The 26,879-nt window shown below is 48.7% G+C and overlaps 2 protein-coding genes across 3 annotated transcripts; one reads left to right on the top strand and one right to left on the bottom strand.

The window, feature by feature from the left end:
• Nucleotides 1-997: 997 nt before the first annotated feature.
• LOC123085775 (hydroxyacylglutathione hydrolase cytoplasmic) lies at nucleotides 998-5,341 on the top strand. Of its 2 annotated transcripts, none has more exons than XM_044507476.1 (8): nucleotides 998-1,206; nucleotides 1,290-1,412; nucleotides 3,293-3,454; nucleotides 3,780-3,858; nucleotides 3,928-4,041; nucleotides 4,603-4,779; nucleotides 4,862-4,931; nucleotides 5,039-5,341. In XM_044507476.1, exons 1-8 carry the CDS (start codon nucleotides 1,160-1,162, stop codon nucleotides 5,065-5,067), a joined length of 801 nt encoding a protein of 266 aa, XP_044363411.1. In that variant the 5' UTR covers nucleotides 998-1,159; the 3' UTR covers nucleotides 5,068-5,341. The 2 variants fall into 2 exon arrangements, with proteins under 2 accessions (XP_044363411.1, XP_044363412.1); XM_044507477.1 differs by having other exon boundaries at nucleotides 4,862-4,959.
• Nucleotides 5,342-5,484: 143 nt separating this feature from the next.
• LOC123083773 (uncharacterized) lies at nucleotides 5,485-8,605 on the bottom strand. The gene is made up of 8 exons (XM_044505705.1): nucleotides 8,387-8,605; nucleotides 8,257-8,299; nucleotides 8,107-8,173; nucleotides 7,146-7,188; nucleotides 6,943-7,041; nucleotides 6,746-6,814; nucleotides 6,378-6,654; nucleotides 5,485-6,293 (listed from the first exon to the last, which is right to left on the bottom strand). The coding sequence occupies exons 1-8, from the start codon at nucleotides 8,603-8,605 to the stop codon at nucleotides 5,485-5,487; spliced, it is 1,626 nt and encodes a 541-aa protein (XP_044361640.1).
• Nucleotides 8,606-26,879: the final 18,274 nt, after the last annotated feature.

Genomic DNA, 26,879 nt, shown 5'->3' with positions numbered 1-26,879 from the left:
ACCTACTAGCCTTGGGAAATAAGATAGCGTAATTGATGTTGACGAAAGACGGAAGATGAAGGATTATAATGGACAACAATACCTGTGTGATGTCACTTTGCTGGATGAGAGTTATATGATTGTATTCTCTTGCATTGTAAAGATGGATTGCTAGTACACATTACAAAATTTGAATCTCTAGTATACACTAGGTTGTGCACAATAATGTTCAATTTTTTGAAAACTCATTAGAAATATGATGGTAAATAACTAATAGTCTAAATGGTCGCCAAAATATGTCCAATGGGTTTCACTTTCAAAGCCCTCGCCGATGATAGTAAAACAGACAAACCAGTAAAAAGACCAAGTCAAAGAACGCTTTGGCATTTTAAAGTAAATTGATGTGCGTTTCGTCAGTAGTAAGAAGGGAAATTACTCCTCCGTCCTATATAATGCTAAGATGTTATTGGTGTATTATTATTGTTGTTATGTTATATTAGAGAGAGGGGTGGGTTTTAAGATTTTTTCTAGGGCATACCGTGAAACACACTTTGTAGATGCTGGATGTAATTGATATATTCATGATATTAATATATTTTCTTTATAAAAAATGTCATGAAACACAGATACACAACTACACAAACGATGCGAACCAATATGTGGTTGGATGGTTAAAGGGATCGTGGTATCCCAGCCCACCAGGGTTCAGCCTGGTGCTCGCATTTATTCCTAAATTTATTTCAGGATTTTCGGCGACACGCATTCAGTGAAAGGAGACGTTCCCGTCGACGACGAGGTGCTTAGGTGACTTTGTAAATTTCAAGATGATATGCCGGCTCAGTCTTTCGAAGGTGCTCATAGGGGTAGGATGTGTGTATACATTTATAGGGATGAATGTATGTATGCACGTGTATATGAGTGCTTGCGTTTATACTGTGTTAAATAAAACTACACAAGCGATAGGCGCCTGTATTGGTTCCGTAGATTTTTCAGAAAGAAAGAGGGAGACAGAGGGGAAAAAAGAAACGATGGCAGGCCTGGTTCACCAAATTGACGGATACAGAGGATCCCTGGTTCCCCAAAGCGGTTGTTCCCCATTCTTAAACCTTCCACGACCCTCTCCTCACTTCCGGCCTGCTTCCACTCTTCTCCGTCAGGATTTCGTTCCAGAAATCGAAGGATGAAGATCATTCCGGTGGCTTGCTTGGAGGATAACTATGCCTACCTGTACGAATCTTGAACCTTGCTTCCCTTGTTGCTTAGCTTCTGCTCGGAGATCCGTTTGAGATCCTGTTTATTCTCTTTTCAAGGATCGTTGACGAGAGCACCAAGGCGGCGGCGGCCGTCGACCCGGTGGAGCCGGAGAAGGTGCTGGCGGCGGCCAGCGAGGTCGGCGCCTACATCGACTGCGTCCTCACCACCCACCACCACTGGTACGCCATCCATCCCATTCCCATCCCATCCCAGCCTAGCAATTCATCGGCTTACTTCCCTTGGTTGTTAAGAGGGTCACTACTTTCTAGAATACGGATGTGCTCTGCTTCGTGCTTCTATAGTTGTTGCAGAACAAACCAGTATAATTGCAAAAACGTCACTCGTGTAATCATGCTACGTGTTCTTATAGAACTCGAAAATAGAGATGGAGAAATGGAAAAGGAAAGATAAAGCTAATAGCTTGATGCTCTTATTGCTCTGAGGATAACTACAAGGTGAATTAGGGATGTAAACGGAGCAGAAATTCAGTCCGCCCAACACCTTGTCTTCGGCCGCCCCTTCGCCGTCTCCTTCTGGACCAAGCTGGGCGTCCTGCTCCTTGGCACGTCGGTCAAGTCACTGCACCTGCTGGACGTCTCTCCGGCCATCGGTCAGGCATCGGTTGACACCTTCCTGTTGCTGTGTTGCTGGCACTTGTGGGAGCATCCGAACGGTGTGGTGTTCCGCGGCCTGCGGCCATCTCTTTCGCTTCTCCTCAAGCGCTGCCGCGAGGACGCTGCTCTGTGGCGTGGAAGGCTGAAGAGTGATAGACAGGGAGACGTCGACTCGTGACTGATCGCCCTTGCAGCTTACCTTGTGCTATGTCAACCCCGTGCTGTCTATCCCAAAATGATGTAAACATTCTGCCCCCAGGAGGCTTGCCCCTGTTCTTTTAATGAAATGTTCAGGTGGGACACCCCCGTCCCCCTGAAAATTCAAAAAAAAAGGAGCGGAAACGGAAACAGACGGAACTGAGTGTTGCCGCATTTGTTTTCTTATTTTTTTTTTCCGGAAGTGGAAACGAATACGGAAAGAGATATTACCGGTAATGAATACGGTGCGGACGTGATACAAATCCGTATGTTCGCCGGAACTAAAAGACCCCTTTAATGATTTCGAAAAACACAAGCAAACTAACAAGCTATTCCAGTTTATATGACTACAACGTCTTTCGATGATCTCTTAAACCAGCCGCACCACGTGGAGGCGCCTGGACAGTGCAGCGAGGATGGGCAGGAGGGTGTAGGCTGGCCTGCTGGGGATAGTGACACGTATAAGGAGACTACGTTAGGTATTAGCGATCTGGATGTTGGGCCACAACATGTGTTTTATTGAGTGCTGGACTGAGCCACATAGTAGCCTAGCCATGGGGAAACGGAAAGTTCCGTATTTACGGAAATGGAATTTCTGCCGGAAAACGCCGTTTCGTTCAGCGTAAGAAATTCCATTTCCATTTCCATTCCACAATATTCTGTTTCCGTATTTCTTCTTCATCACCGTTTTTCCATGGAAAATCCGGAAAGTTTCCACTCCCTTTTCATCCCTAAGTTGAACAGAATATTAGTATGTGCTAAACCAACATATATTTGTACGATTCATTAGCAATCATGTAGAGAACGATACAAAGTAGAATCATACATAAGAAATGGCTGAAGAGAAATGAAGTAATAAATTACACAATGATGAAAGAGCTATGTGGGCACTCCACTGAATATGCAGTGTAAGTAATTGGCGTATTCCATTCGTACTACACGCGGCGTTTCTAATACAAATAAAGACTGATGAAGAAAACATTTTGATGCTTTCAAGGTACCTATCTGGCAGTAGGTAGAAGATAAGTAGTACCCCCTTTGTCCCACAATAAAGACGTTTTTGCAAGCTGGGTTAGCTTGCAAAAACATCTTATATTATGGGACAGAGAGAGTACTCAATATGTGCTAAAAGGTGTTATTGGAACTATCTAGTGAGCTGGTAATGATGATTTACTTCATATGTGCTATAATCGTCAGGTATAGTTGCAATCATGTAGTGAGCTGGTAATGATTATTTATGTTTCTAGGGATCATGCTGGTGGCAATGAGAAGATGAGGCTGCTGGTGCCAGGGATTAAGGTCTATGGGGGATCCATGGACAATGTTAAAGGCTGCACTGATCAGGTGGAAAACGGAACTAAGTTATCCATTGGGAAGGAAATTGAGATACTGTGCCTACATACGCCATGGTATGAGTTGTTACCTTCTTGCCATGTAACATAGTTCTCACCTCCTCATTAGTTTACTTATATGATTAGTATGGTTTCTATTTTCCGGATCACGTAAGCTTTAAAAGATAAGAAATAAAACCTTTTGTGTATAAGGACACTGAATTATTCAAAGATGTGCATCCGCTTGAATAAATAAATCATATAATAGCACTACTACTTCATGGATTTTACTAGGATTACTGATTTGAATGGTGTTGGAACCTTTTGTATGTTTGCTCTGTGAATTATCAACTTTGTTATTTTCTTGATTTGGTGGTCCTTACTGTTTTTATATTTCCAACAGTCATACAAAAGGTCATATTAGCTACTACGTTACTAGCAAAGAGGAGGAAGACCCAGCAGTATTTACTGGAGACACCTTGGTTAGTATACACATTACATAATAATTGCTCTTCTCCATGTTAAATACCTGACCATTTTTTGAAGCACAGTTCATTGCTGGTTGTGGGAGATTTTTCGAGGGTACGGCAGAGCAAATGTACCAGTCCCTTTGTGTTACACTGGGCTCGCTGCCTAAGTCAACTCGTGTTTACTGTGGCCATGAGGCAAGTTTCTTAGCTCTTTCTGGAATAACAGGCCTTCATTTTTGACGAATATGAATCTTCAGTGAAACTTATATACTCAAAAGTGTAGCAGATATATTCCTTAATTAGTTGTTCGGTTCGGTGTGTGTCTGTTACATGTGTTCAACATCGACAAGTGGTAGTTTAGCTATCATGCCACTCTCTACATCCTCTATGCTGTTCCGTTGATTGTTTTGGCCTCCTTTTAAACTTGAGTTATAGAAGATGACGTATGCTTTAGGTTCTGGAGTGCATGTGAAAACATGAATTCTGAATGAGTTTAGTATATGGATCCTTAACTAAAATATAATACTTATACATTTTCTGTCTGGCTCAAATTGTTGCAATCTGGCTTCCTATGTTATGTAAAAAGTGTTCATGTCAGTGTCACACTATTCTTTCTAAAAAACATCCTGAAAACACCTTTGCCATTAACTCCATGTGCGCACCCAACAATAATTTGTGTTATGTGTCGCTAATATGATATGCTTGAACAGATAAGTGATGTATACTCTGCTCTTATTATTTCATTGTATCTCACAGTACACTGTAAAGAGCCTACAATTCATGCTGACAGTCGAGCCAGAGAATGAAAAAATGAAGCAGAAACTGGAATGGGCTCAAAAGCAGCGTGAGGCAAATCAACCGACGGTTCCCTCAACTATAGGAGATGAGTTTGAGATAAACACCTTCATGCGTGTTGATCTGCCTGAAATACAGGTCCATAAAGCACACCCGCTAGTTACTATGCTTCTGTAATACAAACGGCACACATTTGGTGACTGTATCCTTGATTCTGCAGGCAAAATTTGGTGCCAAGTCGGCAGTTGAAGCGCTGAGGACGGTCAGGAACATCAAGGATACCTGGAAAGGTTGATAAATGCAGCTGCCATTCATACTGTAGGTCCTGCTGCTGCTTCTTGTTTTAAGTTTGCGAGACCTCTTGAAGTTGGCTGATGCAGTAATTGTTACGGTGTAGGTGGCGTTTACAGCCGTGCGATGCTTTGAGAGTGGCAACGAGCTACATACGTGTTAAGAAGGTAATATGCCAGTGTTTCCTTTAAGAAAAACATAAGAGAAAGGAGTCCAGTCTGCTAATATGCTTGGGTAGCAATCAGAAAACAACTGTTGTGGCATGTTAATTACTTCCGGTATGTTATTTCTTGGCAAAAAAAAAAAAATATGTTGGCCTGTGGCAGAAAGTCTTGTGTATATCTGAAGTCTGTGATGGTTTTGGAACTTGCATACATTTGATGATGAGCAACCTCAGGTGTCTGACTAAGTTTAGATAGAAAAGAGATGCTAGTTGCAATTATTATTCTAAAATAATACTATCATTTCCCCGCTGACGCTGAGCGATATAATGGGAGTCAAGGACACGACACAAAATGGACGGAGTGAACTTGCTGGAGTTGGGTTCGTCCTTCATTCTCGTCTCTTCTCCCCGGCAGAATTCGACTTCACCATGAACGGCTGGGCCGAAGAGCCGGCGAACTGGCTGAAGCCCAGCCGGCTAAGGGGCAACTTGGGCGGAGCGAACGGTCCGAAAGTGGCTGCCGCCGGATCGCCTGGCTCACTCGTCTGTGGCGCTTCTGTGACGGCGACCTTTGCGTCGCCGGCCGCTCTGGTCACCTTGGAGCTGTCCTCAGCGGCCGTGTAACCAAACATGTGCTTAGCTCTCTCCAAGAAGGCGGGCGTGCCCATGAGCATGACGAGGCTGAGCAGGTCGTCCGTCTCCAGCTTGCAATCCGGAAAAGGCCGCTCGCCACCGGACGCCGGTGACATTGTGCGGAGCGCGGTGGAGGCGGCGGCGGCGGCACTTGAGGGGTAGTAGGTGCCGGCGTTGGGGGCGAAACCGTTCCAGTAGGAGGCCGGCGAGGGGTTGTGCCTGCCCCGAGTGTCACATTCGAGGATCTTAAACTCGGTGGCCAGCCTTGCCTTGAGCCCTGCGTCCCGCACGTAGCGCCGGAGGCTTTCCTGGTACGTGTGCCCTCCCTGCACCTGCGCATGTTGCTGCACCAAAACTTGCTTCAGTTCCCACGCATCCATGATTGTTACTCCTACTATAGGAGTAGTAGAGTATATTTTACATACATAAACGACGGTAGCTTGCCCATCTCGGAAGGCAGGCGGCGGCAGCGTCACCGGCGTTGCCCGACCAGCGACATCGTTGTAAGTGAGCCTCCTTTTGAGCTCCCTGGCGCCACCAGGTTCCGTTGTCGCTGCTGCGAACCCTGTGGCCAGCGCCATCACGTCAGCATTCAGCAATGTTCTCTTTGGATGTGCATTGGATCGATGTCGTCTCATCGACTCATTACCTTTTCTTGCTCTCTTTACCGGCGATGGCGTGCTTCTGATTCCTCCCTTGCCGATCTGGTGTTTCTTCTCGCCGGCCTTCTTCCTCAGCGGCGTGATGCTGGGCCGCTGCTGTGCAGGTGTAACAGCAGCATCGCCGCCTTGTTGATCTCTCGCTGCCTTGCTGGGCCCGGCGTCGAGTTGCTTGTGACGCCAGGCCAGGAGGTCCGACTCGGAGTACATCCGGTTCTTCTTGAGGGACAGGAAAACCTGCTTGGCTTGATCCAGCAACGCCACGGCCTGCACCAAAAACAAACATTCATGCATTCATTCTGGCATGCATGCAACGTATAGTATGGTTGCTTAATTGAGGAATGAACGACCGACTAACCTCTTTGTAAGGTATGGTGTCCTGGCTGTTTATGGACATTGCCTTCTGGAACACCATGTACACATCCTTCTGCACATGAAGATCATGGAACCAAATGTTCATTTCTCTATCTATCTATAAATAAATAAATAAAGAAAGAAAGAAAGAAAGAAAGAAAGAAAAATAAACAACAGGAACAATGAATGAGACGGGCTGACCTCGAATTGCTCTAGCGTCTTGTAGGTGCCATCTGTGTTCTTCTGCCTTAACGTCGCGAAATCGCCGGGCCTCTCTACCCGTTCCGTGCAATCACCCACCTGCACCACCATGTCAAGATGAAACAAGAAATATGTCAACGTTTCCATTTATAAATCGCGAGGGGAAATTTCAGACGTGCCTTGTTCATGCGAGCATGGTTTACCTGGATGTCATCCGGCATCGCAAACAACTCAAGTCTGTCTCTCCTGCAACGGGACAAACAAAACGCATGTAAAAAAGACCTTCCAGGTTCGCGCTTGTGCTCCCGATACACAACGCCACAGCCCGACCAACAAGAAAGAGATGCTTGAGTACAGTTGCCTGGTCACTTTCTTTAGCCAAGCTAGTTTCAAAAATCTTTCTTTAGCCAAGCCACATGATTTCCACAATTTCTCTTTTTTGCTCTTCACATGAGTTCCATCCAACAAAAAAGACCTTCCTATGTTTCGCCTTATCCCCCTAAACCCTTAACTTTCTATATTTACTGTCCTCCTCGTCATTCAGCTCTCTGGTTGCCACCGTCGCCCTCTTCTCCCTATATCCGATCACTCCGCATCATTTGCTCCTCAACCCGCTCTTTGACCCCCCCCCCCCCATAGCTAGTCACGCAGCCCCCTTCCCCTCCTCACCTTGCTCTCTACATGACCCCTCCCCCCCTCCTCTCCGCACACGCACACAAACATCTCTCTATGTCCAGGTGGTGGCAGCTCTTCTCCCGCGCCAATGCCCCCAGCCCCAGGCCTCTCTTTACGGCCATCTCCTTACCGCCGGTTGTGAGCTCCACCTCATGCCACTAGAGGGGAGGAGGAAGAAGCAAGGTGATTTAAATTTAAGAGAATTCCAGTCACATGAGCTCTATTCAAACCGAAAGGGGTCTTGCCGTAGCACAATTGCATTTTTTTCTTAAAATCCTAGTAACCTCCTTTAGCCGCATGCTTTCCATTCAATGGTTATAATTCGTTTTCTTCACCTAACCCCAACTTTCCTTATCACATCCTCATCTTCTAGCCCTCTTGCCGCCGCCCTTTCCTCCCCCATCTACGGCCACTCTCTCATCAACGCAACATCGCTTGTGCTGTAGCAAAACAGGAAAAGAAAAGATATACACATAGTCCCAAGCTTACAGCTCCAGCATGTTGAGAATGTAGTCGATGATCTGCTCCGATGTCGCGTCCTTGCCTGACATGTTATCTGAAACAAAATTAACTGGATTCACGCATGCACACACAGGCAGCATCAGCATGCCATCAGAAAACAAGGCGGTGATCACTTACCGGTATATGCCGCATCGATCTCTTGGCCACACGAAGCTTCTCCCTGTAACTTGTGAAGAAAGATGTAGATGAATGAACAGATCAACCGGGAGAGAGAAAACAAATTCATAGCTTTGATGGAAATTTTTACCTGGACTTGGTCATTCCTTTTTCTCTTCCCTTGCGCGGCGCAGGAGAAGCTATTCCGGATGATGTGCCAGGGATCTAGGATGCAGCCACCATCCTTGTCATCATTCTTCTGCTCCTCGAGCTTGAGCAACCTGGCGCTTCGCCTCTTCCCTTTTCCAGACATGGATCTCTTCTTTGCAGACATCATCTTCTTCTTCTTCTTGGTTTCTTCTTCCTTCATGGTCGTTGTATCCAACAAACAACAAGAGGAATAGGTGATGTGAGCCTGAGATGCGCTATAACTTATGTACCATGCTAGTTACTTTTCCAGGATGTATGGCCCTGTAAATCTTTGAATGCTGTTCCTGACATGGAAATTTTTATTTTACGTGGGCGCTTTAAAGGGTTGCCAATCCTGTTTGACAGATTGTGCATATAGCAGCAATTGCATTGAAACGGAAACAATCTGGAGTTCGCCTCTGAAATCGTCTTAGAATGGCTGAGCCAGTTACAGCTTGGCTGTAAAAGCTTGTCTCCGCGTGTTGCCAACTTACCATTAGTAGCTGCTTCCCATATGTGAACACTTACCTTCTGCAATCTGAAATTAATCCTTGTACATTGTGTATAGCACGCAAAAGAGTCTCGTAAGAGCATCTCCAACAGGCGCGCAACTACGCGATGCGCTAAATTATTTTTACAGTGCCGAAATAGCTTTTTTGCTTGCAGCAGGGCGCTTGCTCTAGCAGGCGCGGCAAAATATGGCGTGATGCTATAGCTCCAGCAGGCGCGCTAAATTTACACAGTGCGCGCCCAGCACAAACGACATTTCGCACTCAAAATAGAACCAAGAAGATCAAACACACAAAAAATAAATCAACAATAAATAGTTCAATTTATTACAACTCAAACAAATAGTTTATCTTTTCACAACAAATAGTTCACCAAATTCATCTACAAAATATAAAGTTGAAGCAATACATACCTTGAAAGCGTTTTGTCAAACACCTTGTCGGCGCGGAGCCGCAAACGATCGTCGAGCGCTGTTCGTCGGAGGAATGGTGTGCTCGAGGGGCGGCAGCAAGGAGAGAAGGTGGAGGAAGCAGCGGCGCGGAGATAGGCAGGGGAAGCGTCGACGGGTCACCGGAGCGAATGGGGAAGGTGCGGGCGGCGGCGAGCACCTGGAGGTCTCAGATCTGGCGGTTGGTGAAATCGCGCGCGGATCGTCGTTGTCCAACAGACGGGAGCGGGCGCATCAAATACACCGCGCGCGATGCCGTTTCCCTCCGCTCGCGTGATTATTGTGCGGCTGCTGGAGCGCCCGTTTCGGCTCCGTGCGCGTAAAAAAAGTGGGTTTTTTCAGCGCGCGGCTAAGATACCGCGCCTGTTTCCAACGCTGCCGCCCAAATCTCCTACGGTCCGGACATTTTTAGGCCACCAATACAGCCGTTCAAATTAGGCATGATCAATCTGGGCGTTGAAATCCCCCAACCCCAAATCAAGAAGGGAGTCCAGACGTCCGTCACTTTAGACTTTGACACCTTGGTGCCATCCAAAACCCTGCACGGCACACTGCTCCGCCTACCTGCATTGATGTCCGACCGGCCGACAACCCCCCTTCCCACACACAAACCCTAGTCCACCCATTTTCCCGTCCTCACACGTCCGTGGCACTATCACGCTCCTTTCCTCACAATGTCCTCCCCACCTTCGCCGCGCAAGATCAAGTGGTCATACCTCTCACGACACTGCATGGCCGCCACCGCCGTCGCCGCCAAAGAGAGAGAGAGGAGGCGTCCAACGCTCGTGTGGCTGCCTAAGAAAAAAGGAGGCGCTCGCCGCTCCTCGCTCCATGCGGATTTACTCGGGAGTCGCGCACCGCCTGTGCAAAAGAGGAGGAGGCGCTGGCCACCGGTCACTTGCTCGACTCAAAGTCAAGGCATGCGAAAGCCATGATGCCCTCGATCAGGATGAGCAGCAGCAGCGCCCGCTTCTATGCCAAAGAAGCCAAGATCGCTGCGGCCGCACCAGTCAACGCTCCGACCATATTTATTGAAGACGCCCGGTCAAATATGTAAGACGAGGTGTCTTCACGGGCTCCGGCCATCGTGATAAGAGATTAGATTCCATTTATATTTCTACGTTAAATGTATGTGAACAATTACTTTTATCAAAAAAATGTTTAACAAATAGCATGGATGCCCTCCGGCCGATCATATGTCACGGACACGTGATGCGGAGCATCCTTCGATCATCCTCATATACATTACGACAACTCCCTAAGCCTTAAGTGCCCACATGTTGAGACCTTAAGCATACGCTATTGGATCTAAGGTGAACTCGCTCCTTTCTGAATCTTCCCTTTCCGCGTGTAAGACATGGATGCTATCTCAAGCACGGACCTTGTGCATACTCAGGTACACCCGAGGAGACCATGGAGAACCCAAGGATCAAGGCCAAGTGTGCGCGGAAGCAAAGACGAAAGAAGGAAGAAGGGCCAGCTGCTACAGCGGCCGGACATCCGGCTACTCCCGAAGCCCCGGACATCCGGCCCCGCCTATCCAGAGAGCATCTGTTCAGGCCGAACTCAGCCCGGACAACCGGCCAAGGCCCGGACATCCGCCTCTTCGTGAGCCGCCGGACATCCGGCCCCCAGCCCGGACATCCGGCGCCTGTCTGCGCACAGTGAACGGGCCAAGGGCCCATGTATCCCCCTCTTACTTACCCCTTCGTGGGATAGCACTATATATAGACCCCCTCCTCCTCCTAGTTAGGGTTAGCGTTGTGTTAGCTCATGTGTGAGATAGAGCTTCGCTCATCCATACGGATCTACTCCTTGAGAGAGACCGCGGCCCCTCTTCGGAGAAGATCCACGTTGGATTCAAGACCTCCTCACAGAGAAGAACCGGTTACCCTTTGTATCGTCCCGTGTTGACTTTGGATCATGTGATCTCTATGTGTACTTGGATCTAGCATATGTGTGACCGTAACTTGTTGGTTTGGTGATTCTCCCGTGTTTTCCCTCGTGTTTCCCCTTCTGTTCTTCGTGTTCCTCGTTGGGATCCACTCCTTTCGTGAAAGATCGGCCATCTAGGGTTTCGTCCTACATCATCTTGGTATCATGAGCCACGTTGATCATGATTTCGGAGCCTCCCCTCTTTGTTTTCTAGCCTAATTTTGTTGATTTCATCCTAAATTCAAAAAATCCCCATAAAAATAGCCCCCAATTTTTTTTGTGATTTGTTGGTTTGATGATGTTTTGTTGATTTTGATCCATGGATTCGTTGTGTTACTAGTGGATCTATCTTTCCCCCAAGTTTCCCCACTTTCCATCCACGAAATCTCTCCAATCCCCCCCTAAAACCATTAATTTCCGCCCCCAAAATCGAGTTCCTCGAGTTCATCCTCGGATTTGGAGCCCGGACATCCGGCCCGTAGCCCCGGACATCTGGCCCCCCGGACATCCGGCCCGTAGGCCCGGACATCCGGCTCCTGGAGCGCAATTCGCGCGTGGTTCTGGACATCAGATCCTGGATTTCCGGCCCCGAGCCCCGGATGTCCGACCCCTGGGAATTCAGCTTGTCCGGTTTCACCATTTTGTCCATGACTAATTCATCTGGAGTTCGATTTTGACGTTCTTTAGCTCGTTTTGAAACTCTTGACATCTCCAATCCCACAAAAATACTACCATCACCATTTGACTCCATCAAATTTTTGAAACTTTGGCATCTTTGCCTAGGACTTCCACCATAACTTCCGCAAAACCACCATAGCCTTCCGCAACCTAACCAATTTTGTTCCCCTTAGCGTTTGAGGTTGTTTGAGTTGTGACTTGAGTCTCCTAAGGTGTTTAGCCTACTTAGGGACAATTGCTTCTTCATCAACCACCACCATTATGATGTAGGGTAGGAACCCTAGGGGCCGATCTTTCACGAAAGGAGCGGATCCCGTCCAAGAACGCGAAGAACACGATGGGAAAACGAGGGAAAACACAAGAGGAAACACGAGAGAATCACTCAACCAACAAGAATAGATCACACATGCGCTAGATCCTCGAATACATAAGAGAAGATACACGATCCACGGACAACTAAGGACGATACAAGGGTAGCTGGTCTTCTCTGTGAGGAGGTCTTGAATCCATGGGGGGATCTTCCCTTAGAAAGGGGGCTTGAATCCAAAGGGATCTTCTCCGAAGAGGCTGCGGTCTCTCGCAAGGAGGAGATCCTATATGGATGAGCGTAGCTCTATCTCTCAAATGAGCTATCCCAACGCTGACCTTCAAATGGTGGAGGTGGAGGAGTATATATAGTCTAGGGCCACGAAGGGGTAAGTGAAGGGGTACATGGGCCTCAGCCCGCAACTGGACACAGCCAGGTACCGGACATCCACTGGGGACCGGTAGTCCGGTGGCTCGTGGGCGGCCGGACGTCCGGTAGGGGCTGGTCGTCCGCTCGTTCTGGCTCAGATGCTGGTGTAGCGGATTTCCGGTCTGGACCGGTCGTCCGGTCGCCGGTCGTCCGATGGCGTGGGATGTCCGCTCGTTTGGCTCGGGTGCAGAGACACCGGTCGTCCGGTCTGGACCGGTCGTCCGGTGGATCTTCAGGCGCCGGTCGTCCGGACCCGACCGGTCGTCCGGTGGCCGGAGCTTCTTCGACAACTCTTCTTCTTGCGTCTTTGTTTCCACGCTTCCCTCGCGGATGGTGTAGGTGTTCCTTGGCGCTTGCACTCCTCCACGTCGTCCGCAGCGTTCCGACAATACCTATGCATGCACACGGGAGAAGTGTCAAGTAGTATACCATCCTCGAAGGGGTCAAGTGAGCACGTGTAAAGGATATGATTCACCTTTGTGTATGTGAAGTAGAGGTCGCACGTGTCACTTGCCAAACGGACTCTTGACATGGTGATGTCCGTAGGATGCTCCGCATCATCTCCCCTCCCTTGGGAAAGATCCGACCTCGGATCGAAAACCAAATCACCATGGGAAAGAGATGGCTTCGCCGTGTAGGAGTGGACGTTCACCAAGTAGTCGTCATCTTCAAGCTTGAAGTGGGCACTCTCCAATGTCGCACCATCTTGGGATTCCTTCAAAATGAGCAATGACAACAAACACTTGGAGAAATGAATTTGGTTAGCTTTAGTGCAAAACCAAGCATTCAAGAGGCGATTCACCAAACAAGTGTCGTCATCATGCAAAGCATATGGTGTCGTGGATTTGTCACGGCAGATGTCCTAGCGAAAGGACCTAGTCGTGGAGCCATCGCTACGAGTTTACTTGAAGGGGTTAAAGCGGACACAAAGACACGAGGGGTTTATACTAGTTCGGCCCCTTCGATGAAGGTAAAAGCCTACGTCTAGTTGTGATGGAATTGATGTGGTCTCGATGGCTAGGGAGCAAACAAGCTTCGCCTAGACTCAAGTTGTCGTCTGTTGTCCCTGAACCGCCGCCGGGTCGTCCCCTTATATACACGGGTGACGCCCGTCGGTCCGAAGAGTCCCAACCGGTCCATACTCGTATCCCGGTTGGTATCTCTCTATTCCTAACTTATAATACAAGTTACATATCCGGCCGGTTTACGGCTACAGGTTCTAAACCGACTATAGGCCTTGGGCCTTCATCTGCTTATACCACTAATGAAGTTAACCCGGCCCAAGTAGGCCGGTTTACGCCTAGTGGTAATATCCCCAACATTAGGCCCCAGATTGATTTGAACTGGTTCATGTCAATCCTTCACAAAATCTTGTGTCTTGGACATCTTCTGGTAATTGGTAAACCGTCATGTCGTCATCATTTCTGGTTGCTGTGAACCGGCATGACGTCATCATGAAATTTTATCATTTATAACGCCCTCTTTTAATAATAGCTCCTGGATCCGCGTGCTTGACCTAGCTCTGTTGCCTTATAAATAAGACCGAAGGGTCATTTCTTTCCCTTTCCCTTCGTCCCTTCTTCTTCGTCTTCCTCACGTCGCCAGCCTTGGAGCTCCGCCACCGCCGTCAACCTCTGCCTCGCCTTGGGCCGCTGCATCAACCTGAACGTACCAGAGCATTGCGGCATCTTTCCGCATCTTCTCCGTTCCCGGTAAGCTTTCTCCTCCTCTTGCCCTAGATCTGTTCTTAGGGTTCCATGTTCGCACTGTGTTCATCGCATGCTCATACCTGTTTTCTGACCTTGAATGAATCTGTGAACCCCTGCTGCGTTTAGTAGTAGCCTTTAAGCATCCACCTGTAGTTTCTCATCTAAGTCCATATATTTCTCGCACATACCCGCTCAATGGTTCACTTCTGTTTCTGCCTTACTCTCCAGAATATTTTCTGTTTTTGTGAGCTCGCTGTAGATCCGCGGCTGTGATAAGATCCTGTGAAACTTGTTTCTGCGTATCTAGTTATCCGTAGATTCAATTTCTTCCGATGCTTAGATCAGGCGGTTTAACTTTATCATAGACAAAAAGTTACCAAACCGGTATATACCATTAGTCCCTTGGTTGAACCGCCAGAATCCACATGATGCCGCATTATGGAAGACTGGTTTATACGTACTGCCTCCGGTCTACCGTAGTTTAGATCAACACCTTCTTTTATCCAGCATGTTCTTGAACCGGATCACCTATTTCTTGTAGATCTCGCCATGGCCAAACAAGTGTATGAGTGCAATTGGGTTCCTTCTCGCGTCACGGAATCACAGTTGGACGATCTAGTCTTGATCGGCGCTTTAGACAGTAAAGATACGATCCACTGGAGGGTTCCTGGAAATGAATGTCCTCCCCCCCCCCCACAGGAAGGAGAGGTTGTGGTCTTCGCAGATCACTTGGCCCGGGGCTTCAAACCGCCCGGTTCTAAATTTTACCGGGATGTGTTAGCCAATTTTCAGCTCCGTCCACAGGATATTGGCCCCAACTCTGTTACCAATCTATGCCACTTTCAAGTGCTCTCTGAGGCATACCTTCAAGAGGAGCCTTCAGTTGAGTTGTTTAGAGACCTCTTCCATTTAAACCGTCACACTGAATTCACCGATGGCCCCAACACTGAATTGGGCGGTATGGCCATTCAAAAGAGGAAGGAGATCACTTATCCCCACGTCAAACTCCACAGTCACCCCAAGGAATGGAATGCAACTTGGTTTTATTGCAAGGATACCTCTCCTGATAATGAAAATCCCTTGCCCGGCTTCCGTCCGGAACGGCTCAGCAACACGCACCCTTTTCCACAAAGACTAAGCGCCAAGGAAAGGATTAAATACGCTCCGCAATTGTCCAAGCTCCGAGCTTTTATGGCCAACGGCTTAACGGGAATAGATCTTGCCCGCTGTTGGATATCATGGAGCATACTGCCTCTGAGCCGACGCTCTAGTTTGATGTGCCAGTATACTGATAGTGTCGATGACCCACTCCGACACACTAAAATCCAACTCCCCGATGACGAAGTCACAGAATCTGTGAAAAAGATGCTGAATGAACCGGAGCACCTCTGTGCTCAAACCGGTCTGCCTCCTTACTGCACCACCAACAAACCGCCAGCGGTAATATTTTAATTGCTCTATTGTTGAACTGGTTACTGCTTTATATATTTGCCATTTAATTACTGCTAATCGAGGGCGATAATCCGTTTTGGAGCAAGAAACTTCCTCAAGAAAAAACGGAGAAAGCAGGGCGGCCAATCCGTCCCAAGACCAAGGTTATTAAGAAGCCAGCTCATAAGAGAAAAACCACCGCTTCATCTGATCCAGCTATTGATGATGATGTGGGTAACCCGGACCTTGAGGTAGAATTTGACTCGCTTGGCTTATTTTTTACACGCCTTATTGATGATGATGCTTGTCAGGATGACGCTGAAGCCAGCAATGCAGAATCCGTTGAGGTAACTATTCTCTCTTCCGATTCAGAAATCTTGCCCTTGCCAAAACTTCGACAGGCAAAACGGAAAGTTAAATTTTCTCATCCTCTTGCTTATTTGGATCCTAAATTTCATATGAAGATTCAGCAACATGAAGTTCGCCGCACAACCCGGCACAGTGGCCAGGTAGTTACCTCCACTGGTTTACCAAACAGTCCGGTTCGAAAACGCCGCTCCGAGGTCTCTGACCTTTTTGTTGATTTACATCCTAAAGCGGGTTTCTTCCGTCAACCTCTTAACCCATCCGACTCCAATTATCATGTTACTTCTCATTCATCTTCTGGTGAATCATCGGCCACTCAGCTGCCACCGTTAAAAACGGTTCTTGGGTAAGCTAAGCTGAACATATGCTTCCAGTACACTATGCAATGGCTTATGCTTTTCCTTGACTCTTTGATTTTCTTTCAGGGCCAAACCTAAACCGAGCAAGAAAGCCCGCCTGGATAAAGCGGCTGAAGAAGATGTGGCCCCAGAACATGACCAAGCGCCGGATCGTGAATTGTTTACTTCTGAAGATATCCCCAATGATCCTCCTTTGCAAGACGTCGTTATTCCCGAAGAAGGGCTTATTAATACTCCAGCCTCTGCTGATCCGCCAGCCAGCTCCATCCAGATTGAGAAATCCCACACTCCTGCTGACCAAACGGCCGCGCCAACACAAACTGGCAAGTCCAAAGATGATGATGTTGTGATTACCGGTGTGGGCCACTCTGAACCCGGGAATCCTGTCACCCTTACCAAGCACACCATCAAAGAGGATTTTTCCGCTTTGAACAAAGAAAAATGGGATGTTGAACAAGAGACATATGCTGCTCTGAGTGCCCAAGATCTTCACTCCGGCTATTTAAACCGGCTTTACACTAGCCGTGACTATGAAGCTGGCCTGGTCAAAATGATGAGGGATAAATTTGAGGTAACTTACTTCTTTCCTTGCTGCCATTACCTCCATCCTTCTAGCCCCCAAGGGCCGGTTTGTAACGTTGGTCAAACCGGGACTTTGATCCTGAACATTTTTAAAACCGATCAGTATAACCCGCAAGGGCCGGTCTAACTTAGCATAAGTAAACCGGGGCTCCAATAGAAAACTGTTCTTAGAACATAACTTGATCAAATAGCCATTAGCCCCCAAGTGCCAAGTTGAATACTTGTATTGAGCTTGGGACTTTGTAATCGAGTAATATATAAAAATTGAAGGTGCATTAGCCCCCAAGTGTCAGGCATATAACTTTGTTATGTGGTTGATACTTCAATTTCTTGGATCGCCTATGCAAAGCTTAAACGCTGTCTGTATGCAGGCTGAGGTGAAAATCAAGGAGGACCGGATTGCCGATTTACAGGAGGCCTTAAAAACCCAGCAGGCTGAAACAGATAAGGCGAAGCAAGAATTAACCAGCGCCTTGAGCACTGCTGAACGGCTGAAAGAAGGCTTCAAGAAAGAGCGGGCTGACTGGGCCACTGAGAAGGCCGGTTTAACCAAAAGAGCGGAAAATGCTGAAGCTGCCCTTAAACCGGTGGTGGATGAACTGACGGCCGTACAGCGGCAAATACACTCCATGACTGCTGCAATCTTTGGTAAGCTCCTTGTAACTTCTGTGATAATTTGAACCTGCTGTAGCGTAAATCCGGTTTGAGATCATTCCAATCTTGTTGTAGGCACACGTATTGGGCACTTAGGAAATGATGTGCGGAAGAAATTGAAAGCTGCCTACACCTTGGTGGAACAATTGTATACCAGAGCCCAACGGATCATCACCACAGCTTCTCACAACAACCCGGCGCCCTCTTTAATCCAGGACACTCTTAGCAAGTTGTCAATGCTTCCGGCCCGGATGGAGGAGCTGAAGAAATCTGCTGCTCGAACCGGAGCTATTAACGCTTTGATCCGGGCAAAGGCATGGGTGCCAGATTTCGACCCTGTGGAAGCATCTCAAGGCTATCCCAGCCTGAAGGAAGATGGCTCTGAATTTAACGAAGAGGATTTAAGGGCAATAAACCGTGCAGTGCGCCCTCTGGCTTGTCAGTTAGCTGAAGAGGCAGACTTGACGCATTATCAAGCTCAATACAATGACCAGAACAAGCGAGTGCCTGCCCCAACTCTTGAAGCGGAGAATCTGATCCCTCCAATCCGTAAGCACACTTACGCTCCTGATATTGAACCGTCTTCCCTAATCTATGAAGAGGCTGTTTTCCAAGCTTTAATGGGAATCGACTAGACCACTGTTGATTTCCAGCCAATGGGTAGAGACGAGGAAGCTGAAGTGGCGGATGATGAAGAGCAGGCTTGAATCGGAAGCCGGTTTGGATAGCTGTCTTTGGCATCTTTCCAAAAGAACAACAATCTTATTTGGGCACCGTGCTGCCTTGTAATAGAATAGTTAATACTTCTGCCTTGAATATGCCTTCGCGCATAAGTACTGAAGCTTTTGTTCGAAAAACTTCAATTCATATTTCCTGCCATGTCTGGGCATGAAGCTGGCTTAGCCAAGCTTGAAGCGGAGGTTTTATAAACCATTACCATCAATAAGGGGGGAGAAAACAGCTCCCGTAAAAGAAAAGGTAAACCGGGCATACTTCTCTGGATTAAAGGGAAATCAAATCCATCGGCTGAACCGGAAAAAGGGTGTTTGCTGACATAAAAGAAATCCAACAAAAACAAAGAACAAACAAACTATGAAAATAACATGGAAGCAAAGGCAATGATAAAAACCATTTGCAAAAAATATGCTATACTGAGCTGATCAGATGGTGTTACCATGGTCGGACAGGACCAAGCCCCCAATAGGAGTGACAATGATTCAAGTCAGCCAGGTCCCCAAATGATTCGTGGCATATATGCCAGATCAAGAGGCGTGGCAATGGTTCGGGTTCGACCAAGCCCCCAAGTGATTTTGTGGCCTTAGGCCGATCAAGAGGCGTGACTGGTTCAGACGTGACCATGTCCCCAAGTGATCTGGTGGCTGTCGCCTATCAAAAGGTGTCGCGTTGGTTCGGACACGACCAAGGCCCCAAGTGATATATAAAAAGCAAATGTCAAGGGGAAAACCGGAGGCTGCTTTAAAAACAAAATCGCTCCAGGTAACCACGCATGATAAGAAAGACAGAGACCCCGCTTTAGCTGAGGCTCCGGTTTTATTATATCAAAGATAATATATACACTGTCATGATATGTACATAGATAGAGCCGATGGCTCAAGTGTAGTAAGGCCGAAGATGAGCTATATTCCACGGCCTGTTGGTCTCCTCCTCTGACGTACGTGAGTCTTTATGCTCTCGAATATCAATCAGATAGTACGACCCGTTGTGCAAATTCTTGCTGACCACGAAAAGTCCCTCCCAAGGTGGGGATAACTTGTGCATATCCGTCTGATCTTGGATGAGTCGAAGCACCAAATCTCCTTCTTGAAAAGTTCTGGTTCTAACCCAGCGACTGTGATAACGACGAAGATCTTGCTGGTAAATCGCCGAACGGGCAGCCGCTATATCACGCTCCTCGTCCAACAGGTCCAAAGCGTCTTGCCGTGCTATCTCATTGTCCGCTTCAACATAAGCTGCCACACGAGGCGAATCGTGCCGGATATCACTAGGGAGAACTGCCTCTGCTCCATAGACCATGAAAAATGGTGTGTATCCTGTGGACCGGTTTGGCGTAGTATTGATACTCCATAACACAGATGGTAGCTCTTCAACCCAACATCCTGGTGTTCTGTGCAATGGGACCATAAGCCGGGGTTTGATGCCTCGCAAGATTTCCTGATTAGCTCGTTCTGCCTGTCCATTGGACTGAGGGTGTGCTACTGACGACACGTCAAGTCGGATGTGCTCACGTTCACAGAACTCCTTCATAGCGCCCTTGGATAAATTAGTACCATTGTCAGTAATGATACTGTGAGGAAAACCAAACCGGAAAATCACCTTTTTGATGAACTGCACCGCTGTTGCTGCATCACACTTGCTGACAGGCTCCGCTTCAACCCACTTGGTAAATTTGTCAACTGCCACCAAAAGGTGGGTTTTCTTATCCTTGGATCTTTTAAAAGGTCCAACCATATCCAGCCCCCAAGTTGCAAACGGCCACGTTATTGGGATCATCCTCAATTCTTGAGCCGGCACATGAGCACGCCTTGAAAATTTCTGACATCCATCACACCGTTTAACCAAGTCCTCCGCGTCAGCATGCGCTGTCAACCAGTAGAACCCGTGACGAAATGCCTTTGCTACCAGAGACTTTGAACCGGCGTGATGTCCACAATCCCCTTCATGGATTTCTCTTAATATTTCACAGCCTTCCTCAGGAGAAACACAATGTTGAAACGCCCCTGATACACTGCAATGATGCAATTCACCATTAACAATCGTCATAGACTTGGATCGCCGGACTATCTGCCTGGCTAGAATCTCATCCTCTGGTAACTCCCCCCAGTTCATGTACGTAAGATAAGGAACCGTCCAATCCGGAATAGCATGCAGTGCTGCCACCAATTGAGCCTCCGGATCAGGAATAGCCAAATCCGCTTCACTTGGGAGCTGGACTGATGGGTTGTGCAACACGTCCAGAAAGACATTAGGCGGGACCGGTTTGCGCTGAGAACCCAACCGGCTTAAAGCGTCCGCCGCTTCATTCTTCCGACGGTCCACATGATCCACCTGATAACCCTTGAAACAACCCGCAATATTATCCACTTCCCGACGATATGCAGCCATGAGCGGGTCCTTAGAATCCCAAGTGCCAGACACCTGTTGAGCCACTAGGTCCGAGTCACCAAAGCACTTAACCCGGCTTAAATTCATCTCTTTAGCCATCCGGAGACCATGGAGCAAGGCTTCGTACTCAGCTGCATTATTAGTACAAGGGAACATTAAGCGGAGAACATAACAAAACTTATCCCCTCGTGGGGAAGTTAATACGACTCCAGCCCCCGAGCCTTCCAATTGCCTGGATCCGTCAAAATGAATAGTCCAATATGTGTGATCCGGCTTCTCCTCTGGTGCTTGTAACTCCGTCCAGTCATTGATGAAATCAACAAGTGCTTGAGACTTCACTGCCGTCCGAGGCACATACTTCAGTCCGTGTGGCCCAAGCTCTATAGCCCACTTGGCAATCCGGCCAGTCGCCTCCCGGTTTTGTATAATATCACCCAAGGGAGCTGAACTGACCACTGTGATGGGGTGCCCTTGAAAATACTGCTTCAACTTCCGACTGGCCATAAAAACACCATAGGCCAGCTTCTGCCAATGCGGATATCTTTGCTTGGATTCAATAAGCACCTCGCTGATATAATAAACCGGCCGCTGAACCGGATATTCCTTGCCTGCCTCTTTGTGTTCCACCACAATATCCACGCTAACTGCCCGGGCATTGGCCGCTACATATAATAACAGTGGCTCCTTGTCGACCGGAGCTGCAAGAACAGGCGGATTGGCTAACTGCCGCTTCAGGTCCTCAAATGCTTCATCAGCAGCCAGACTCCAAATGAAATGGTCTGTCTTCCTCAGCATTTGGTACAAAGGAATGGCCTTCTCTCCGAGGCGGCTGATAAACCGGCTTAGTGCGGCGATTCGGCCCGCCAAGCGCTGAACATCATTGATGCACTTCGGTTTAGCCAAGGAGGTGATAGCTGCAATCTTCTCCGGATTAGCCTCAATTCCTCTATTAGACACCAGGAAACCCAGTAACTTGCCTGCCGGAACACCAAAGACACACTTGGCCGGATTAAGCATCATCTTGTAAACCCGCAAGTTGTCAAAGGTTTCCTTCAAGTCATCCACCAGCGTCTCCTTCTGCCTTGACTTTACTACAATATCATCCACATAGGCGTGCACATTGCGGCCGATTTGTTTATGCAGGCAATTCTGTACACACCGTTGGTAGGTGGCTTGGGCACTCTTGAGTCCGAAGGGCATAGACACATAGCAGAAGGCTCCAAAGGGAGTAATAAACGCTGTTTTCTCCTGGTCCTTAACCGCCATTTTGATCTGATGATATCCAGAGTATGCATCCAAAAAACTCAAATGCTCACAACCTGCCGTGGCATCAATGATCTGGTCAATGCGGGGGAGGGCAAAAGGATCTGCTGGACAGGCCCTGTTAAGATCTGTGTAATCCACACACATACGCCAAGTGCCATTTTTCTTAAGAACCAGCACCGGATTAGCAAGCCACTCTAGATGGAACACCTCAATGATAAAGCCAGCTGCCAAAAGCCTGGCCACTTCCTCTCCAATGGCCTTTCGCCTTTCTTCGTTAAACCGGCGGAGGAATTGTTTCACCGGTTTATACTTAGGATCCACATTAAGAGTGTGCTCAGCGAGTTCCCTCGGTACACCTGGCATGTCGGATGGCTTCCATGCGAAGATGTCCCGATTCTCACGGATGAACTCGATGAGCGCGCTTTCCTATTTGGGATCCAAATTAGTACTGACAGTGAACTGCTTGGATGAATCGCCGGGCACGAAGTCAACAAGCTTGGTCTCAGCTGCCGATTTGAACTTCAGATCTGAATCATGCTCTGTAGTTGGCTTCTTCAAAGGAGTCATATCCGCCGGATCGACATTGTCCTTATAATACTTCAACTCCTCCGTGGCACAGACCGACTCTGCATAAGCCGCATCACCTTCCTCACATTCCAAAGCGACCCTACGGCTCCCATGAACCGTTATTGTCCCCTTGTAACCCGGCATCTTGAGCTGCAAGTAGATATAACAAGGCCGCGCCATGAACTTGGCGTAAGCCGGCCGGCCAAACAAGGCATGATACGGGCTCCGGATCTTCACCACCTCAAATGTTAGTTTTTCCGACCGGGAGTCGTACTCGTCCCCAAAAGCCACATCCAGGGCTATCTTACCAACAGGATACGCAGATTTGCCAGGCACCACACCATGGAACACCGTATTCGACGGTCTGAGATCTTTGTTTGTTAAACCCATGCGGCGGAATGTCTCATAGTACAATATGTTAATACTGCTTCCTCCATCCATGAGTACCTTGGTGAATTTATAACCCCCCACCTGAGGGTCTACCACTAATGCTAGCTGGCCCGGATTATCAACCCGGGGCGGGTGATCCTCTCTGCTCCACACGATAGGCTGCTCCGACCAGCGCAAGTAACGTGGTAAGGCCGGTTCAATAGAATTCACCGCTCGCTTGTGGAGTTTTCGGTCGCGTTTATCCAAACTAGTTGTGAAAACATGATATTGCCCATTGTTCAACTGTTTTGGCTGGCTCTGATAACCCGACTGCTGCTGCTGCTGCTGCTGGCTGTTCTGATTATTCTGATGATTGTGACGCCCTGATTGCGACCTGAACCGGAAGCTCCATCGTGATCCGGCCCATGGAAACCGGACCCTGAACCGCCACCTGATCCGTGATCATACCGGAAGGCATTAGAGTTTTTGAACTCCTGCATGATATAACAATCTTTCCAAAGGTGGTTAGCCGGCGCCTTCTTCGTCCCGTGCTTCGGGCAAGGCTGATTCAGCAAATAATTCAAACGGCTTGCGTTAGGATTGGGAGCCCCATTACGATTTGCCGCTTTACCTCTGCGCCGCTGCCCCCTGTCCTGTGTATTAGTGTTGGCCACAAAGTCCATGCTGCCGTCCACCTTGCGCTTGCCTCCGTTTCCATGACCCGCCGGTTTATACTGCTGCTGTTTGGAGTTGCTATTCTTCCTTCCCTTCCCTGCTTCATCATCATCAGTCTCGGGATCCTTGGTACTGTCTGAATCAGCATACTTCACTAGAGCGGCCATGAGGGTTCCCATGTCATTACAGAACCGCTTCATGCGTCCTAATTTCAATTTTAAGGGCTCAAACCGGCAGTTGCCTTCCAGGGTTAAGATCGCAGAGTCAGCATTAATCCTGTCAGACGAGTGCAAAATTTCCGAAACGCGGCGCACCCAATGGGTCGTTGATTCTCCTTCCCCCTGGACACAAGCCGCCAGGTCTACTATGGATTTGGGCTGCTTACACGTATCCTTGAAATTCTGGATAAACCGGGCCCGCAACTGGGCCCATGAGCCGATAGAATTGGGCGGTAGGCTCTTCAACCAGGTACGCGCCGTGCCTTCAAGCATCATGGTGAAGTATTTTTCACATGCGGCCTCATCCACGTCTAACATCTCCATGGCCATCTCATAACTCTATCCACGCTTCAGGGGATAAATCAGCAGTGTAACTCGGCACCTTGCGTGGACCCTTGAAATCTTTGGGCAGGCGCACATTGCGTAAAGCGGGGATTAAACAAGGCACTCCCAAAGCGGATGCGACTCCTGGTCCGGCGAAGGTGGTAGGGCGAACCGGTGTAAGTTGATCCGCATCATCCTGCGCTGCTAACTCGGCTTCCTTCCGTGCTCGGGCCCGGTCCACCACATCCTGAGCATCGCGAACACCGCCTGCCGGGCTATTGCCATGTGCTGCTTCACGGCCTCGCGCATTGCTCGATATGGCCGGTTCATCCATGCGCCTGCTATAGCTCCGGCTTGGACGGGGCGTAGAGTGAATCCGATCACGGCTGTACGAGTATGCTTCCTGCTGAATCAGCGCGGTCCGGAGAAGATCCTTAACCCGGCGCGTCTCTATCACTTGCGGAGAGTCCCCTTCGACTGGGATAGCCTCTAATCGCGCGGCAGCTGCAACAAGGTTGTCCATAGGATTAGAATAATGACCTGGGGGCGTCTGGACCGGCGGAAAATTCACAATGTTCTGCTGAGGAGGTTCCATCAGGCGAGGTTGGACCGTCCCCCCTGGTCCTGGTGCCTCAATCCGGTTTGCCTCCAGGTGCTGCGGCGGATTACTGGGTCCAGCTCCTGGAGTGTGAAAGAGACTCCGGGGATCAAACCCTAACGGCAGGCGTGATCTGTGCTTTCGCTTTAAGACCTCCTGTGATGCGTTTTGGTCAAGCATGAGTTTATAAGCCCGGGCGTCCAAAGCGGCCCGCTCTGCGGCCATCCTGTCTTTTTCTGCTGCCAGATCCGCTTTGGCTTGTACGATCTGCTCTTTCACCTTCGCAATTTCTGCATTATGGGCCTCCTGATCCGCCGGATTGTCCTCTGCCATGAGCGCGGCTAGTGCATCAAACAGATCAGATAGAACTTGAACCGGCGGGCGCACAAGGCCTCCTGCCCCTGCTGCTGCTGCCGCCGCTGATCCAGAGAACATCGCTGCGGCGGTCGAAGAGTGATTCGCCGCCTGGGTGCCGGCCATGAATATTCCAACCCGGTTGACCTGGCCTGGGGGGTCCGGAATACTGTCGCTATCGGAACAGCCCCTAACCTGGTCGTCTTGTAACTGGTATAGTGATTCGGTCTCTCCGGTCGAGGACTCGTCGCCGGAATAGACGACGGTCTCGCTACCATGTTCTGATTCGTCCTCATGCTCTCCTCCGTGGATGACCCCAACGAAGGCACGCTTCACGGCCGGTTTAGCTCGGGTAGATCTCGCGCGCTGAGCCATCTCAACAAGGTTGATGCAGATGTCCGGATCAGGCCCCGGCTCACCGATCTTGCCAATGAAAACGTGTATGTCACCAAAGGGGACCCGGTACCCGTACTCAATCGAATCGGCCTCGGGACCCCATCCTGTGTCGTCGATGTAGATCTTGCCACGACGACTCTTGGTCATCTGGCCCACAGCATAGCCTTCGAGTCCTTTGAGCTTGCCCTCCAAGATCGTCAAACCATCGTGCGATAGCCCCACGGTGGGCGCCAACTGTCGTGGATTTGTCACGGCAGATGTCCTAGCGAAAGGACCTAGTTGTGGAGCCATCGCTACGAGTTTACTTGAAGGGGTTAAAGCAGACACAAAGACACGAGGGGTTTATACTAGTTCGGCCCCTTCGATGAAGGTAAAATCCTACGTGTAGTTGTGATGGAATTGATGTGGTCTCGATGGCTAGGGAGCAAACAAGCTTCGCCTAGACTCAAGTTGTCGTCTGTTGTCCCTGAACCGCCGCCGGGTCGTCCCCTTATATACACGGGTGACGCCCGTCGGTCCGAAGAGTCCCAACCGGTCCATACTCGTATCCCGGTTGGTATCTCTCTGTCCATAACTTATAATACAAGTTACATATCCGGCCGGTTTACGGCTACAGGTTCTAAACCGACTATAGGCCTTGGGCCTTCATCTGCTTATACCACTAATGAAGTTAACCCGGCCCAAGTAGGCCGGTTTACTCCTAGTGGTAATATCCCCAACATTAGGCCCCAGATTGATTTGAACTGGTTCATGTCAATCCTTCACAAAATCTTGTGTCTTGGACATCTTCTGGTAATTGGTAAACCGCCATGTCGTCATCATTTCTGGTTGCTGTGAACCGACATGACGTCATCATGAAATTTTATCATTTATAACGCCCTCTTTTAATAATAGCTCCTGGATCCGCGTGCTTGACCTAGCTCTGTTGCCTTATAAATAAGACCGAAGGGTCATTTCTTTCCCTTTCCCTTCGTCCCTTCTTCTTCGTCTTCCTCGCGTCGCCAGCCTTGGAGCTCTGCCACCACCGTCAACCTCTGCCTCGCCTTGGGCCGCTGCATCAACCTGAACGTACCAGAGCATTGCGGCATCTTTCCGCATCTTCTCCGTTCCCGGTAAGCTTTCTCCTCCTCTTGCCCTAGATCTGTTCTTAGGGTTCC

Source organism: Triticum aestivum, chromosome 4A (genome assembly GCF_018294505.1).
Source record: "Triticum aestivum cultivar Chinese Spring chromosome 4A, IWGSC CS RefSeq v2.1, whole genome shotgun sequence".
In the NCBI taxonomy this organism is placed as follows: Eukaryota; Viridiplantae; Streptophyta; class Magnoliopsida; order Poales; family Poaceae; genus Triticum; species Triticum aestivum.
The sequence above is the reverse complement of the archived record's forward strand: the minus strand, read 5'-3'. Positions and strand labels throughout refer to the sequence as shown.